This window comes from Sparus aurata, chromosome 8 (genome assembly GCF_900880675.1).
Source record: "Sparus aurata chromosome 8, fSpaAur1.1, whole genome shotgun sequence".
NCBI lineage: Eukaryota > Metazoa > Chordata > Actinopteri > Spariformes > Sparidae > Sparus > Sparus aurata.
In genome coordinates, this window is record NC_044194.1 from 18,433,793 (window position 1) to 18,450,154 (window position 16,362).

The 16,362-nt window shown below is 40.2% G+C and overlaps 1 protein-coding gene across 3 annotated transcripts in view; it reads left to right on the plus strand.

Moving 5' to 3' along the window:
• The window catches only part of ankrd26 (ankyrin repeat domain containing 26), a 30,566-nt gene extending 17,089 nt beyond the window's left edge, over positions 1 to 13,477 (plus strand). For all 3 annotated transcript variants that reach the window (XM_030425589.1, XM_030425591.1, XM_030425590.1), the window contains 21 exons: positions 423 to 598; positions 983 to 1,198; positions 1,821 to 1,851; positions 1,949 to 2,090; positions 2,257 to 2,470; positions 2,604 to 2,787; positions 3,123 to 3,269; positions 3,557 to 4,019; positions 4,799 to 5,304; positions 5,449 to 5,601; positions 5,835 to 6,010; positions 6,592 to 6,685; positions 7,283 to 7,360; positions 7,982 to 8,116; positions 8,241 to 8,353; positions 8,901 to 9,045; positions 9,189 to 9,479; positions 9,830 to 10,065; positions 10,212 to 10,455; positions 12,231 to 12,276; positions 12,392 to 13,477. In XM_030425589.1, the coding sequence (XP_030281449.1) occupies positions 423 to 598; positions 983 to 1,198; positions 1,821 to 1,851; positions 1,949 to 2,090; positions 2,257 to 2,470; positions 2,604 to 2,787; positions 3,123 to 3,269; positions 3,557 to 4,019; positions 4,799 to 5,304; positions 5,449 to 5,601; positions 5,835 to 6,010; positions 6,592 to 6,685; positions 7,283 to 7,360; positions 7,982 to 8,116; positions 8,241 to 8,353; positions 8,901 to 9,045; positions 9,189 to 9,479; positions 9,830 to 10,065; positions 10,212 to 10,455; positions 12,231 to 12,276; positions 12,392 to 12,522 (3,921 nt within the window). In that variant the 3' untranslated portion in view covers positions 12,523 to 13,477. The remainder of the gene's footprint in view (positions 1 to 422; positions 599 to 982; positions 1,199 to 1,820; positions 1,852 to 1,948; positions 2,091 to 2,256; positions 2,471 to 2,603; positions 2,788 to 3,122; positions 3,270 to 3,556; positions 4,020 to 4,798; positions 5,305 to 5,448; positions 5,602 to 5,834; positions 6,011 to 6,591; positions 6,686 to 7,282; positions 7,361 to 7,981; positions 8,117 to 8,240; positions 8,354 to 8,900; positions 9,046 to 9,188; positions 9,480 to 9,829; positions 10,066 to 10,211; positions 10,456 to 12,230; positions 12,277 to 12,391) is intronic.
• Positions 13,478 to 16,362: the final 2,885 nt, after the last annotated feature.

A 16,362-nucleotide genomic window follows, 5' to 3' on the forward strand; every position in this document is an offset into this window, starting at 1 on the left:
AGCTCTTGTTGAATTAATAACAAGCCTCTTGAATTGTACTGTCTTCAGATTCTAGTTGGGTGGTTTACTGGAGATCTTCCCCAAAAGTACAGTCTTCTAGTTTTTGTGTGTTTTTGTGTGGTCAGCATTCATCAGACTGTCTGACACGATGATATTTCTCTCAGTTCAGGTATCTAAATTAACACAAGTATTGCAATGCATGCGACTATGCACCTTTTGTAATTAACTGAAAAAAACATGTTAAATAGAGTAACCTCACTAAGGTGTTAGGTCTCCGAAGGGAGGGGGGGACACTAAATTATGTATGACAAAGTGCACAAGTCCCTGTGCCAAAACACATCTTAAAAGACTGGCCCCAACCTGTTACAGCTGGAAAGAGTCTCTTAAGTCCAGTTATCAAATATTTACTATACTCTTTTCAGGTTGGCAAAGAAACACCAAAGACTGCAATGGAGGTGCAAAAATCAAGTGCATCCTGGGATTCAAGTGGAATGGCATCAGAGGAAGAAGTTGCTGAGAAACCCGAGACCAGGTTAGGATGCCTGTCGAGTCGAGCTGGAGTAATTCAAAAGGAACAGCAGCCTGTGGCTGCCAAGAGGTATGCCTTTTTTTTTTTTTTTTTTTTTTTTGCTTTTTAGATTTTTTAGGCCACACATTTGTATAAAAACTGTAAGAGCAATCACTCGTGGCAACACATCCACAATCTTCGACTATATTCAGCAGTCAGATATAGAAGGAAAGATTTTTTATTTTTTTTTGCTGTTTGCGTTTGATGTGTCTAGTTGTCATACAATTGTATTATGTTCTTTTTGATAAATTAGCTAAATTCATTTTTCAATGACACATTCAAAGAAAAGAGTCCAGTCTAACCTTTAAACTCTTATTGATTCAATTTTATGAGGTCTTTCTTCAGCAAGATCGTCATGGGGCACAAATGTAAATGTCACAGCTCGTTGACTATCAGGTTTATTGCTCTCCATAGCACCAACGGGGCGCCAGTGCAATTGCATCTCCCATTCCAGCAGATCTACAATAGCAACAAACAGGAGGGGCAAGCTAGAGAGGAGAACCTAAAGCTGGAGCTGGTCAGAGGGGCCCGGTGCAGCAGAGCCCCTCAGACCAACACCCATGTTAATGGAGATCCTCTCTCAGTGTTTGACGATAGCACTTTAAGTGAAGTGTCGGACGATGAAGGAAGGTATATATGCAGTATGCCACCTTTTGCATCCCCTCTGTGACTAACCCATAAAATGTGTTCAGACTGATGCAAAGTGAATTATACAGGCAGCAGAAGAACATTCAAAGTCAGTGGAAAGGTGCAAGTGGGTGTGAACAGTTCCAAATTCACTCTAGAGGGAGCAAATGAAGGTCTATGTAAGAAACTCATCAAAGTAAATAAAATATTCATGTGTATTTGAAACCTTTCGGACTTCTTTTGGCTACAGAGAGAGAACAAAACAAGAAGAACATAAGATAAACTATTGGAGTTGTATATGTAGTTTGTGATGGATAAACACAGTCTACTGAAACACTCCAGTGGTCAAATGTACATACAGTAAATAGACCAAGGTGTAAAATCACATTGTGTTCAGTCTAAACAAATCTTTACATTATTGGTGGCGGGTGATGATTAGGAAGCTGATTATGATTCCTGATTATAATTATTTTCCTTCCTACATAGTTGCATGACTAACCACTGATGAAGTAGTATACTGCATTATACCTTTACACTTCCAAGCAGGTTTTCAATGCTCATCTCATAGTTTAAGCATCAGTCTTCTGAATAACCCGTTTTTCTTTCCTGTGTTTGTTGGACTCAGGTCGTCACCCAGTGGAGAACAGAAAAGCGAGGTAAAACACAATTTCTGTCAGTAATTAAAGTTCTAGCAGACAATAAAGAATGAGAACATGAATGATATCACTACCACATTTTGTTTTCCATATTCAGAACCCTGAAGAAGTAGAGATGGCAGAAGACTTTGATGAGCTCACTCAGTCATCAGACACAGCCACAGATGAAATCGACTCTCCAACGTCAGGCTATCGCCACGCATCCCTGCTCATTCAGAAGCTCGACTCAGCTACTTTGGGTACTTATTCAGCCGGTTCATACTTATTTAATCAATATCAGTGTAATCATTTCTGCTTTTAAGAACTTTATTTCAGTACCTTGCAAAATAAGTGAAAGCAAAATCGGGTATATGCTCATTAGGTGGTGAGACTCCCTAAAGGACTCTGCCATGTTATATCTCACAGACTCGAGGAGCATGGTGAAGCTGCAGAACATTTTCCACGAATATGAGCGCTCCATTCAAAAGGCGAGGAGTCGCCATGGTTATCTGGCAGACAAGGTGAGGCAGCTCGAAATGGAGAGGGCAGAGTTAAAGAGCTCACTGGAAGAAGTTAAAGATGTTAAATCTGGCTTGGAGCGCAACCAGCTGGAATTGCAAACTGAAGTCACAAACATCAAGTAAGAATTACTTTCTACTACTAAAGTACTCTGTGGAAATGTATTCACATGATTCTATCGTATGTCATTGCCTTTTCTTTTATTTTGTATTTTGATTAATTGTTTTGAATTTTCTGTGTGATACTTGGTATAGGTTTCAGCTGAAGCAGGAGCAGGAAAATCGCCGCAATGCTATCATGATGTACAACACCACCAGAGATAAGCTGAGGAGGACAGAGGAGCAGCAACAGTTGGAGGTTCAAGAGAGACAGAAGGTGGAACTCACCCTCAGGAATCTGGAGCTGGAGATGAGAACACTAGTCAACAACATGAAACAGGTGCAGCCTCTTAAACTTTGTTTCTTGAGGTGAAAATGTATACTGATTTTGCTCGTGCTGTTTTTGTTTTATTTGTAATGTAATGTCTATTATAATGTATTAATGAATATCAATATGACTGTTTGAATATTAGGTTAACCTAAGCTTGATTCGTTAGATCATTTGACATACAATATGTCTTTTCTGTGGTATGTAACACTCATTATAGAGCATTTTTTCGGAATTCATGCCGATGTAATGAGATGCTTCTGTATACTTTATCGGTAGTTGTTTTTTGCAGTTTTTGTGTTGTTATGCATATGGTCATTTCATTAATGGGTTATGTCATCATACAGCTTGAAGAGGACCACAGTGAGACCCAGAGACTGCTGGCTCAGGAGCGCAGTGCTCGGACACTGCAGGAGAATCTGCTCAACAGCCACCTCCGTAAGCAGCAGGAGATTGAGAACGAGAACAAAAGAAACATAAGCAAGAGCAATGAGGTAATTCTCCAATGATAACCAGTATGTTAGAATATATTTGTTTGGTTCAAAGTTTACGTGTCTATCTGTTTGTACCTATTGATTTTGATGTTGTGTTTTCCTCATCATTGACGGGTTATTTGAAACATTTTGGAACTTTAAAGTGAAACAGTATGGTGATGCTAATAGAGGATTATCATTTCTATGTTTATACATTTTGTGAATAAATGTGCATTTTAAAATCAAATCCCTAAAGCAACTTATCCTTTTGGGTCAATCTTAACATGTTTTGTTCCTGTTGTTCATAGGCCTTGTCTCAGCTCACTGAGGCCAGCGACAGGGAGAGGGAGTTGCACCAGCAGACTGCCATCTTACAGGAGCAGCTAACAATCCTGAGAACAGACCTCGAGCGTTCACAGGCCAACAGCAGCCTCAAAGAGAGCCATCTTTTGGAGGAGAACGAGGCCCTCAAGGAACAGCTTGAAGATGCTCGCAGAGATCTCAAACTCAACAGTGAAGCACTGACCCAAACTGTCTTCAACTGTAATAACCAGGTTACTGCCATGAAGTCTGAGCTAGCTATAACGACAACCCGCCTGGAAAATGAGCGGCAGGCTCGTGAAACACTGGAGACAGAGGTTGAGTCCACCCGTACCCGCCTGGCTGGAGCCGTTAAGGAGGCAGAGCTTTGCCTGGCAGCTCACACAGACACAGAAAGAGCCTTGCTGCGTGAGAAAGAGGAACACCAGCGTCTTAAAGACAAGCTCACAGGTCTGTAGTAGAGGTCCTCACGGCTGAAATAATTTGTGCCCGAGCCCGAAAAGACAAGGAATAATACTTCCTTATCTATTTCACCTTAATAGTCCTCTCATACTTATGCATGACAAAAGTTACACGTTTCAGATCAGCTTTGCAGTTAGGTTGCATCAAGCATAAAAAAAAAACTTAAAAAAAAAACAGTTTGCCTTTTGAACTAAAATAACAACTTCCCCTTCCTTTAAACGGCTGCTGACGTTAGTATTGTTAATTTGCCATCATCTGTACTATGCAGGGGTATTCACTTGCGCAGGTTATGTGTCCCACTCAGGTTTTACACATAATGTTAAACAGTTACAGGGTCCCAGGTTAGGTTTCAGCCTCTCTAGGTTTAGGTGTACCCGACCTGTGAGAACCTCTAGTAGTTGAGGCAGAAAAAGATAGACGACTCCTGGCATCAAATTGTAATGACTCAAGTTTTGTAAAACACTTGCTCACCCATATTTTATCAAACAGGAACATCAGCCTGGAGGAGCAGTTTATAAAGAAAAAAGCGTACCTCGTGTAAATAATTAAATTAACTTCTTTGCGGTTGTCCCGTTGCCATTCACAACCAGATTTGAATCACTACCATTTCAGTTGGTCCAATGACCTCTGTTAAAAAAAACAATTCTAGATGTAACGACCCTGAGTGAGTGTTGGACTAGTTGCTCTTTCTGGGTCATTTCAGCTTGCTTCTGATGTTGTTTGCACTGGTTACTTGTTTGTAACTCCTAATGTATTTACTTGTAAAGGTGAAGCTACCAGTCAACGCGAAGCAATCAACAGCCTGTCCCAGAAGCTGTCCAAAGCAGAGGCTCGTGCAAACAGCATGGAGAATGAAGTTCATCGTCTCACAATGCAGCTGACTGAGAAGGGCCTACTGCTGGAGGTCCTACAGCGGGAGAAGGACCAGGCAGGTGCTCGTGTCAAGGAGCTAGAAGTGACTCTGCAGGCCGAAAGGGAGCTGGTCAGTCGTTCAGGAGCACGCCAAGAGGCCACGCAGGAGAGGCTAGCCCAAGCGCAGAGTGAGAGCATGTTACTACGCCAACAGCTAGAGGAGGCCCAAAACAAAGGTGTAGCAAAGGAGCGTGCTGTGACGGATGCCCAAGAGCGCTTCAGTGACATCTTGTCCAAGCTGCGGTCTGACTGCGAAGAGAGAGTTCAGCTAGTGGAGGAGAGGAATAAGGAGCTTGCCAGTAAGGCTGCTGACCTTCGAGATCAGATCTACAAGTTAGAGGAGGAGAAGAACGAAAGAGAGGTAAGATTAAGACTGAGTGGGGTAAGAGGATTAACTCACCTCTTCCTCCAGACCCAGTTTTAGCCTTTCTTCCATTCACCGGTTAAGGATCTCCCTCTATATCTAATCAAACCCCTGCTCTCTCTGGATTGTGTCTGAGTGCAGACTAGTTTAAGGCAGCTGCAGCAGGAGCTAGCTGACTCACTTAAGAAGCTGTCAATGAGTGAAGCTACTCTGGAGGTCAACACACGCTATCGCAGTGACCTGGAGGAAGAGAAGGCTCGACTCCTCAAAGACTTGGACAGACTCAAAGGAAAGGTAACGACATGGAACAGTGCCTCCTTGTGGCAGCATATTCTCTGAATACGTCTCTGAAACCAGTTGTGTTTATGATCATGGAGCAAACGCTTAAAGCTGCACTAAAATTAGATGCCTTATTATCAGTATTTTAGGTGATAGAGCAAAGCTGACTAAAACCGACTATGAGCAGTTAAGTTACTGATAACTGTTTACATTACTAATGAGGTAAATGCCTTGTCTCTGTCATGTAGCTGGAGGAAAGCGAAGACCAGTATGTGCAAGCTGAGAGACGTATTAACAGCCTAAAGAGCAAACTGGATGAAAGTGAAAAGGAACTCACCACTGCTGCTCAGAAACTCCAGGAGGCGCTGTCCGCCTCAGCAGCTTCTGATACCACCATCAGACAGCTAGAGGAAGCTGTGCAAAGGTATGTTCAAACACATTCTATCTATACACAAATACACCCCTGGGATTGAAAGGTCGATCGATTTATATTGATTTATAAGGAACAAGGTTTGTATGGCTGCTGGAAAACCTTGAAAGTCCTTGAATTTCAATGTTTTCAATTACTTTTGATGAAAAACATTTGGATTTTGGATACATTGCTTGATACCGACTAACTTAATTTAGTAAGGAATTGTTTTATACTGGCTACACCAGGTGTTATATTCCTTTGTCTCCCCTCTATAGAAATATTATCACAAAATATAATTATGGTTGTCTATAGGATGATATCATCTGATTAATGTGTTGAATTGAAATATCATTTGCTTTTGATACCATTGTCAAATCATTTTGAGTGTATTTGTGTATATTGATATGTCATTTACCACAGGTGTAAGTTGCTGGAAAAGCTTGAAAGTTATGGACGTACAACAAACAAGCTACAAGACAAAAGAATTATTATATAATCAACAGCATGTGTTGAAAGCATTGTCATGAGTCTGGATATGTTTTCGATATACATGAATGTCTGTGATGCAGAATGTTGATATAATGTCACATTAGGCTGGAGATAGAGAACGCCAGGCTGGAAGCTGCTGCAAAGCAACAGTCCAATAAAATTGATGCTCTTCAGAAAGGAGCTCAGGAATCTGCCATGGTGAGTGCTGCAAACCTAATTCAGTGACCTGAACTCACACATACCACACAGGACAAGAAAGGTGCCATGTCTACAGTACCTTTTTGTAACCACAAAAATGAAATACTACCAAAAAGCTAACTTTACATCCATTATTATATTTTATGGTATTTGATCTTTTTCCAGCAATCTGACTGCTCACCTGGAGGAGGGGTTGGTATTATAACTTGTAGGCTTAGTTTTTTCTGTGTGGGTTTACCTCTGTTTTCTCAAAAATAATACAAATTCACAAAAATCATAGACTTCTACAGTGCGTATTTAAGTGGAATACACTTGGGCTTTGTGGGCTAGACCTGCTAGACCAGGAATCCAGATATACCAAGGAAGTAACAGCTTTATCTTCGTTTGGGATTTTCTTTGGTGACATAAAAATGTGTTTTATTCCTGATCTTGGTATGCGGGCTCTTCCATTTCTTTTTGTGTTAAGCTGCATGTTGCATGTCACTTCTTTAAGTTTAAAGTGTCCTTTCCACCATCAAAAAGACAATAATCAAAATGAAGCAGCAGAAACACAAAGATATTTAATTTATTTTTCTTATGCTTTTCTTATTTCTGTAGGTCAGAGGTCATTTGGAGGATTTGGTTACAAACCTCCAAAGCAGTAAGATGACTTTGGAAGACCAACTCAGTAGAGAGGTTGGTGGCATATATTTGTTACCTTGCCAAGAAAACCTTCAGGATAGATTTCCATTTCTTACTCTAACCCTCTTTTCTAGTCTTTGTCTATGTAATACATCTAAGACCAGTCTGCGCAGGAAGTTCCTAAATGTTTTGAGTAGCGAGCCAAATGAGAATCAAACCTTTTACCTTTTTGTGAAACTTGTATGAAGCCCAGGCAATTGGAATACCACATAATTTTGAACCCATGCGTAAAACAGAAAAATGGGCCTACATTAAACAAGCAAAGCTGTGAACAAACTATTTTTATATGTTTCTTGAAGCTTTGTAAAACAACATCACAAACTAGACTATAACTATTAAAGTAAATCTTCTCTCTTTCTAGGGAATTAAAAACCAAGTGTCATAATTCATAAACTTATGATAAAATGTAAGATATTAGGAAAATAAAAAATAATTTGATAAACATTTTAACGGTATATTTAAGAGAGTTTCTCACAGATAAGAAGAACAGTTGACTCTTTAGCTGACTGTCTAACATGTGATCAATATAACTAACAATGTTTTTTTTCTTGTTTTATATAAAAATGCACATATCTATAATTATAATAATAATTGAAGTTATTTCCTCTTTCTAAGGTCCAGAAGCAAAGCATGCTGTCTCACACGGCCCAGGACTCTCAGGCCTTGTGGGAGGAGGAGCTGAAGAGCCGCTCTAAGCTAGGACTGCGCCTGGCAGAGCTAGAAAAAGAAAAAGGAGAACTGAGCACCCAGGTGATTATAGTGATGCATTCATGTGCATGCTCATGTAAATGTTGAATTAAGTGGCCATCGCTCCTCATGATATACCACGGTTTGAGTCCCAAAAGTAATCGTCCCGTCTGGTCTTTTGTTCCAGATGGACATAGAAAAGAAGAAAGCCAAGAAAACAGCGGAGCAGAAAAAGGCTGTAGACACCCGACTGGATCAGGAGATGAAGAGAAACACAGATCTTCAAAAAGAAATGTACAGGTGACTCCTTTCTTCCTCCTCGCACCCTCCTCACCTATGGCAGTTCCTCCTCCTACTGTTTAGACACAACCAGTATCCAGTAGAGCGCAGTCTTTCCTGGCTTACAAGGCTGTGGTGCACCAATGTGTGCTTCTGGTGTGAGGTTGTATTTCCATCTTTTAAAATCAACTCCTATTAATGTGACAAGTCCCTGCAGTCCTTGTGTTTGCCTACTGTTTGTGTTTACTTAATTGTGACCAGTTTGTGTTTTTTTATTCTTTGACGTTCCTGATTCTGTTGATAATTAACATCCATTTGGAGTTTGCTTTTGATACGAGTTTGTTTGTTTCGTGTTTTGATTCTGAATTTGTTATATTTACAAGAACAGATAAGTTAAATGTAGTTAAAACTGGTTGTAGCTTTGTACAGAAACAGTGAACTTGATTAATTATAAAGTCTGAGCACATCATGAATATTAGGTCATTACTTAATTTTCAGATGTTAGCTGGTCTTCAGGTACATGTTAAATACTCACTTTGTGTGTAAAATGTGTGGATATGTGTTTAAGGTTGCGAACTTTATTAAAGACTGCAAAGAAGAAATTGCGGGATCAGGACACTGGAGCTGAATTTGGCTCTCCTATGAGTAGTCTGCAGGTGGACCAAAGCAGACACAGTCAGCCCGAAGGTGCCTTGGGACGAATGAAGGATAAGGTTTGATACAACACTTTGATATTGGTGTTAACCCCAAAATGATATACTACTTACAGTAGTAGAGTTTAAAACTTTGACTTCATCTATCCCCTTGAGTCCCTTAGTTAATGTTGAAAGATATTCTCCATATTTCTTGTCACCAGGTCGATGATCTTCAGGCGCAGTTGGAGAAGGAAGCATCTCGCCGCAGTCAGCTCGAGCGGGTGAACGGGGATCTTAAAGATCAGCTGGCCTCTGTTAAGAGCTTGGGCCGCAGTAGTGACCAGTTGGAGAGGAGTAAGAGGCAGTTGGAGGAGGAGGTACTTGACCTGAGACGCCGTTTGGAAACCTCTCAGATGGAGCAGAGCCAGGTGGAGACGTATCGGCGTGACGCAGAGGACAGGGCCCGTCAGGAAGTACAACAGAAACTGGAGCAGGTCAACCTGTTCCTGCAGGTAAAAATTCTGTTGACTGAAATGTATTGTCTAATATGAATGAACCTAGCCCATCTTTTTTACAGAATGATTGTTTGCCTGACAAAGTGCAACTGTGATGATACCAGTGCCTTTCTGAAAAGTTTAGATTTATTGAACTCGAATTGCTCAGAGCGTCCTTCCCGAAACCGAAACATTGCAGAAACACAGAATGAAATGAGCAAAAGAGAAATGATAATGATAATTTACTGAATAAATCAATTGATATACAGATACATGCTGTAGCTGCTATGGTAGCATGTGTTTATAAAAACGTATTTAAAAAATGAAACGAAGTCTCATTAGTATAATTTTGTCTGTTTGTTTCCTAGTCACAGGCAGCATCCCAAGAAGCATTGGATCAGATTAAAGCAGCCAATGAGGCCAACCTGCGCTCCCAGCTGGAGCAGAAAATCCGAGAGATGGAGGGGGAACTGGGCCGTGCGCGCACCACCCAGCAGGACAGCCTCAACCAAAGAGAGTCCACACGCACAGAGCTAGAGCGATACCGCCAACTCTACACAGAAGAGCTGCGCCTCCGCAAGTCCCTGGCTGCCAAACTAGAGAGGTGAGACCAGCTTGATCTTCACAATTTAGTGCAAGGTTTGAAAGACTGGATGGTCCATCTTTAATACCTGATTGCTATGCTGTATTTTGGCATAAACTGTGCAGATGGTGTTAGTATCAGTAATTCATCTTTCCCTGTGTTCCCAGGGCCAACAGTCGGCTTGCAGAAGCCAATTCCAAGTTGCTCAACGAGCGCAGCAGGTCTCTGATCAACAGCAGCATCGCAAACGGTAGCCTTGGAGGGCCCTCACTGGATGTTGGCTCCTTGGGTTCACCAGCACACTATGGGGCCACACTGGGGCCCCTCAACAGGAGCCTTGGCCTGGGACTCTCCCTCCTTAGCCCTGTGTCTGAGGGACAAAACAGCAGGGTTGAGGATTACCTAGCCAAGGTATGTACAGTAATTAACAGACACACTCATTTACTCAATCGATTACAATGAGTTTTCTTTATGTAGACAAGTTAATTTACTTTGGGACATTTTCATTTCCATGTTGTCATGGTTGTCAGTGCTGTTCTTGTGTAACTGGTGAAGTTTTGTTTAAAGATGTTGCTTTTAATGCACAGGTTAGTCTGTTATGTTGTCATAACTGCATCAAACATTTCAGATTGTGGACCAACATAATCAAAAGAAAGACAGTATAAAATATTGATTTAATACCTTTTCCAAATTCTCTTAACACTTGTCTTCCCTCTTTAAGATTGCCTTCAAAACTAAAGTTATTTCCTCACCCTATACTTTTCTTCCTCGTGCGCACTGTTTCTTCTTCATCTATCTCTAGTTTTCATGGTAGTGGGACTTCTAACCTGTCTCCTGTTTCTCACTCTTTTAGCTTCTAGCTCAAAAGTCTGTCTCTCATCTCTCTTCTCTTCAGCCAGACTCATAACCAGGTGTGTAGATGTGTTTAGTTCAGTGTCTGATTGGCTGCTGGTTTGTCTGCAGACTGTAACAGCTGAAATCTCAAACCCCACCTCTGAATTCTCTGCTTTAAGTTGACTTTCTTCACGCCCTGACGTTGGCACCTAGAGTAGAGATGATGTGACTCTCACAAGAGAAATCTGTACTTTATTACTGTAATTTTTCTAAAGTAATTTGAGCAGCACTACCACTTTGCTTATATATGAGTCACACTCTTGAATGTCTTCCATTTGTGATTAAGTTTATTAAATCATACACCCTTCAGAATACAATGTGGCCATTTGTTATCTGAACCAATAAAACAAAGTTGAGGAGTGCAGCACACCAGACATAGAAAACTGTATTGGAGAAAAATTAAAAGTTTACATGAATTACTCACTAACATATTACCATCTCATACACTAGCAACCGTGCCACAGCTGTACTTATTTTGGTTCTACTAGCCTTATTCCTTACCTTATACCTGTGATAGAGACGTGTGACAAGAAAGTAAAAGTAAAGTACAAAGCTTGAATATGAAATAGATGGGATTCACTTTTCATTCACGGTAATTTTAATAAAAAGTTTAATTAAAAGCAGCTATTAACTAAAATGATAGGTAATTGTACCATCCAGACATTTCTGTGTGTCTTGAGTCTCGCTTGCATTTTAGTTTGTGTGCCGGCTCATCCCCTTTTAAACAAATGTCAATTTATCGCTGTCGCCATAAAGACATAACAGTGATGTGTGTGTGTGTGTGTGTGTGTGCATGTGTGTGTGTGTGTGTGTGTGTGTAAAGGCACATGTAATAACACGTCTAGCTATAATACATACAATTCTGGTTTGCAGAGAAATATCATTTTCCATGCGATGTTGCATGTTGGATGTTTTATTTATGCATATTTTGATAGTTTAAATGCATCTTCTACAAACTCTTTGCATCATTTGGGGAGAAAAATGACATAAGTTGACCATAATTATTGATTTATTTAAAGGGCAACGTCAGATACCCTGCAGAAACTCTTCACTAAAGCAGAGCTTGCATGCATGGCATGTCCTGCTGTGTTTATTGTAATGCTCCTGAATTTGCAGTGTTTTTCCATTATTCAGATATTTGTGATTAACATGTGTTCATCGTTGTGTTATGTTTGGTCGTAAAATACCATATCATATTTATTTTGACCTATTTTTGTCAGTTATGTTAGCTGATGTGTGCCACCAACACATTTGAACTCAGATGTAACTAAAACTTTCCCCTTTGTTTCCAGATGCAGAGCGAGTTAGATAGAAACATATCAAAGGAATTAAACAAAGGTGAGTGGCCTGAGCCTGGAAACATCATATTGCCTTTGATTATTCAGATGATTGCAGAATCTGACTTGTAGCTGCTGCTCAGTGATGCTAACTGTGGTCTCTCTTCGGTCTTCAGCCACAGCAGAGCTGGATGTCGCTTCAGCCAGAATGTCTCCAGTGGGCTCCGCCTCGAGGGTGGAGCTGGACCCTATCAGCAGGGCGACGCAGCAGTACTTGGAGGTACTCAAGAAGAACAATATGATCTAAACGTGCATCACAGCTGCTTACAGTCAAAGTATTTCAGCCAATTAAAAACTCTAAATCTGCAGTGCAGAGCTTTTGTCTGCCCCGTCTGTAGACGTCATACTCCTTTTTGCTGTAGCCTATCAGGGTTTGTAAACTCTGATATACTGCAAAATAGATTTGTGGTGGTGATAAATCAGCATTGTGTGATCTCATCTGACAAGTCCTGCACTCTGGCTTTAAATACAGACTGCACCAGCTATTAAGGCCAAATCCACCGCCCAGTTATGAACACGAAGAATCCAGCTTTGTATGTATTTACACTCCATTCTTTTATGAAAGAACATAACATAATGCACATTGCACTTACCCGCTCAGGAGCAAAGGGCACAAGTCATAGATATATATTTCATCGGTGATGGGTACAATTGGAGAAAACCTTGAAAGTATTTGTTCCTTATCCATTATTTTTGATGTATAAATGTTTGTTCCAATTAGCTCTACAGATTTGTGGTTTTGGATTTTTGTTTGTGAATATTGGTGTTGCTAAATTGGACTTTTAAGTATTTGATGTACAGTATGCATCATTAATGATTTTGCCAAGATGTAATATTTGGTACGTGCCATCAAATGGTGCAATATCTGTCTTGGTCTTACTTTGTTAGACTCATTGGAGTGTTGTGTTTATGATTATTTTATTTATTCATTTTTTATGAAAATGATATACTTGAATAAGACGCGCTGGAATACTCTCTGGCAACTGAAACAGGGTGACCACATTTGTACGACTGTCATTTCAGCCTTTGGTCAGCTCAATTTTAGGGTCTACCGAAAGTGAAACACACTTTTTTGTTTGTTTTTGTTTGTGTTTTCATAATTATCCTTAAATACTGTAACAGAATCTACATAGGAAAACATTTATGACGACTGTACATTACAGAAAACTCTAACGTTGTAAATAAAACTTAAGAAAACCCTGCATTCGAGTGAATTATTGATACAGAGCGGACATTAGAAACAGAAGACCCGGTGCAATGACCATGCTGTTGGCAATTTTTCACCCATAAACACATCATTAAGTCTCTGTGCTAATTCCTCTATAAAATCGAAGTAATTTTTAGCTAGATTAAAGTAGATTGCATAACATTCACTCTATTGCACTATTCTCACTCTGGAAGCTCAACCCTGCCTAACCCAGCCTGGTTGACTTCCTGTATGGTGAGGACTGCAGAGTATGAATTGTGTGCATTGCTCCTGTATGTATGTATGCATGTATGTATGTATGTATGTATGTCTTTATGCAAATATTACATTTTATAAAATATGATATAATACAATAACTGTAATGAGGTGTTTTTATAACCTCTAATCAATCCTGAGGAGCCGACAGAACAGTTATGAAACAATTGATGGACAGTTTCAGGAGAAATGACGGTTTGTGCTTATTACATGTAGCCTAGTTCTCGTTGAGGACTACATATTCAGTGCTCACCTTTCTTACGCTGGAATCACTCCTTATTCTGTATTTATTGTCTGCTGAACCTGTGTTAGATTCCAGGTGTCTTAATATTCAAGATAGAAAATGCAGCTTGCCATCAATATTTCATGCACAGCCATTTTTAACCCAGCCCTCATTAGCTATGTTTTGATGTACTTCACATTACCCTCCTCCTCTCGCACCCCCAAACACATGAAACTTGATGGTATGCGTTGGTTTAGAAACCATTCCCCTCACTTATTAAAATGAGACAATGTGTTTATGATTGCCCCCCTCTGCTGTGTCTCTCTTCCCTTTGATCCGTCCTCTGCGTCAGACTCAAATGTTAGATATTCAAATCCGGTTACGTTTATTTTTGTTTCCTTTACAGCAGATGGGCACATCTGACAGACTGACTATTAGGTGTTATTATTTCCCCTTTTTTTTTCAATAGACGGGACTTCATACACTACACGTAAACCTTGTTTTGATTGAGGAGGTTACAACCATTGTCATGAAGCTTTGGAGGCATGCGAGAATACAAATAGACAGATTCTGAATAAGAAGTGTTGAAAGGGTTGTTTTTGAAAAGCAACTCAGGTATGAAACAAACCGCTCCTCACTGGGTCATCCTCCATCTGTGATGCCCAGTCTTATTATCTCAATAGACTGCCAGTCCGACAACTGTTCAGGAAAAAAAAACAGGGTGTCGGTTTTTCAACCCCAAGCCTCCGACGCGTGATGATGATGTCAACCGAACAGACATTTTATTAATAAATCTTTCTGCAATGATACGATTGTGCAAGTGCATCTTTCAAACTTTGACTGTCACCCAATTGAAAGCGTGACACAAAATATCAACATGAGAAAAGACGAGTGTTTTTGAAGCTGTAACAGTAAGCGTGATGATGAGAAACCAAAAAGATTGAGCTATTTATCAATTTAACTAGTTATTTTGTACTAAGGCTGCGAAATAAATCCTTTATCACAGGCAACTGGTTTCACTTTCTTGAAGATGTTTCAGCTCACATCCTCAGAACCGAAGGAGCCTCTTGGATGAGAGTAGAAAACGTGCTACTGCCTATGATATAGCTCTTAGAATATCCATGACCTGAATGACTGAGAACCTTCATCATCCTTAGTTTTCCATAGCGTACTTGACCCCGTGTCTCTCCAACCGGAAGGAAAAGTTGAACTGGACAACAGAAATTCGTTAAATTCTCTTTTAGAAGCTGAAACAAGAATTTATTTTTATTTTTTTTTTTAAAGTTGCGGATTGAACATCTTCTGGTCGACTTGCCGATTCATAGAAAGCAAATTACTAAACTAAAAACTTTCTGTTTCCTGCATGTAATCGTACCAAAAGCAGTGAAAAAACCTCCGCCATCTTCTCATCTGTGTCCATTGGTCTTTTTTGTTTGTCAGCAAGATTAGACAAAAACTACTGTACAGGTTTACATGAAACTTGGATGGAGGATGGGTCTCGGGATGGGATCTTGATGAAAAAAAAAAAATTGCCGTATAAAGGTGGCTTGTATTTATAGGTAGGAATAACTTGATGCGGATCCAAATGAAAATACAGATCCGGCAGATTTGAATGTTTTTATTTGATATTGGATTAGTCATTTTAGTTTATTATTTTTTTGTTATGTTCCACATAAAATGAAAGTGATGCTAGTGTCACATATTTGAGTTTGAGTGTTGATTTCAATCTAAAGTCAAATGAAGTGTGTACAGTGCATCCATGTCAGCACAATTCCACACTGTGGCTGTAACATATGTCGGTTTTGAATTCCCTCTGACACTATCAGCTGTTTCTGATTCGCGGAGGTGTAGACATCAGCTGCAGGTAAAGGGTATAACAAATTGAGGGGGACAAGTGGAACAAACCTGAGTGTTTATTTGTTGGTGTGCACTCGCCATGCTGTAAATTAGACGTCACCGCTGTTTCTTGTCACTGGCGGAATCCAAATGTGTTGTGGGCAAAAGAGATACTTAAATTCGATTTACTCGCTCTAACCTGATTTAAATGAGCCTCTTGGCTCGCCCGGACAGATTGACAGCGTTGTCTTTATCGCCGCTTTGTTTTATTTTTGGCTGTTTACTCTGCCTCTCTGCTGTCATCTCACACGACAGCTTTAAAGGAGCCCGCTTCGATCTTCCAAGATCTGGGGAGAATAAGCAGCCTTTTATGTTCTAAGTGCTTCATATGACAAATATGAAAAAGGATTCAAGAGGGAGCTGACAAGTTTTTGTCGCCCTGTTCCTCAGCAGCAAAGAGCTGTGCAGGGAGAAGTCAAACCTGCAATCTTATAACATGAGAACCCGCACAAAACTGAGCAAAGAGGTCTCATTCAGGGTCTTGTGGGTCAAAGTCAATAAATGCA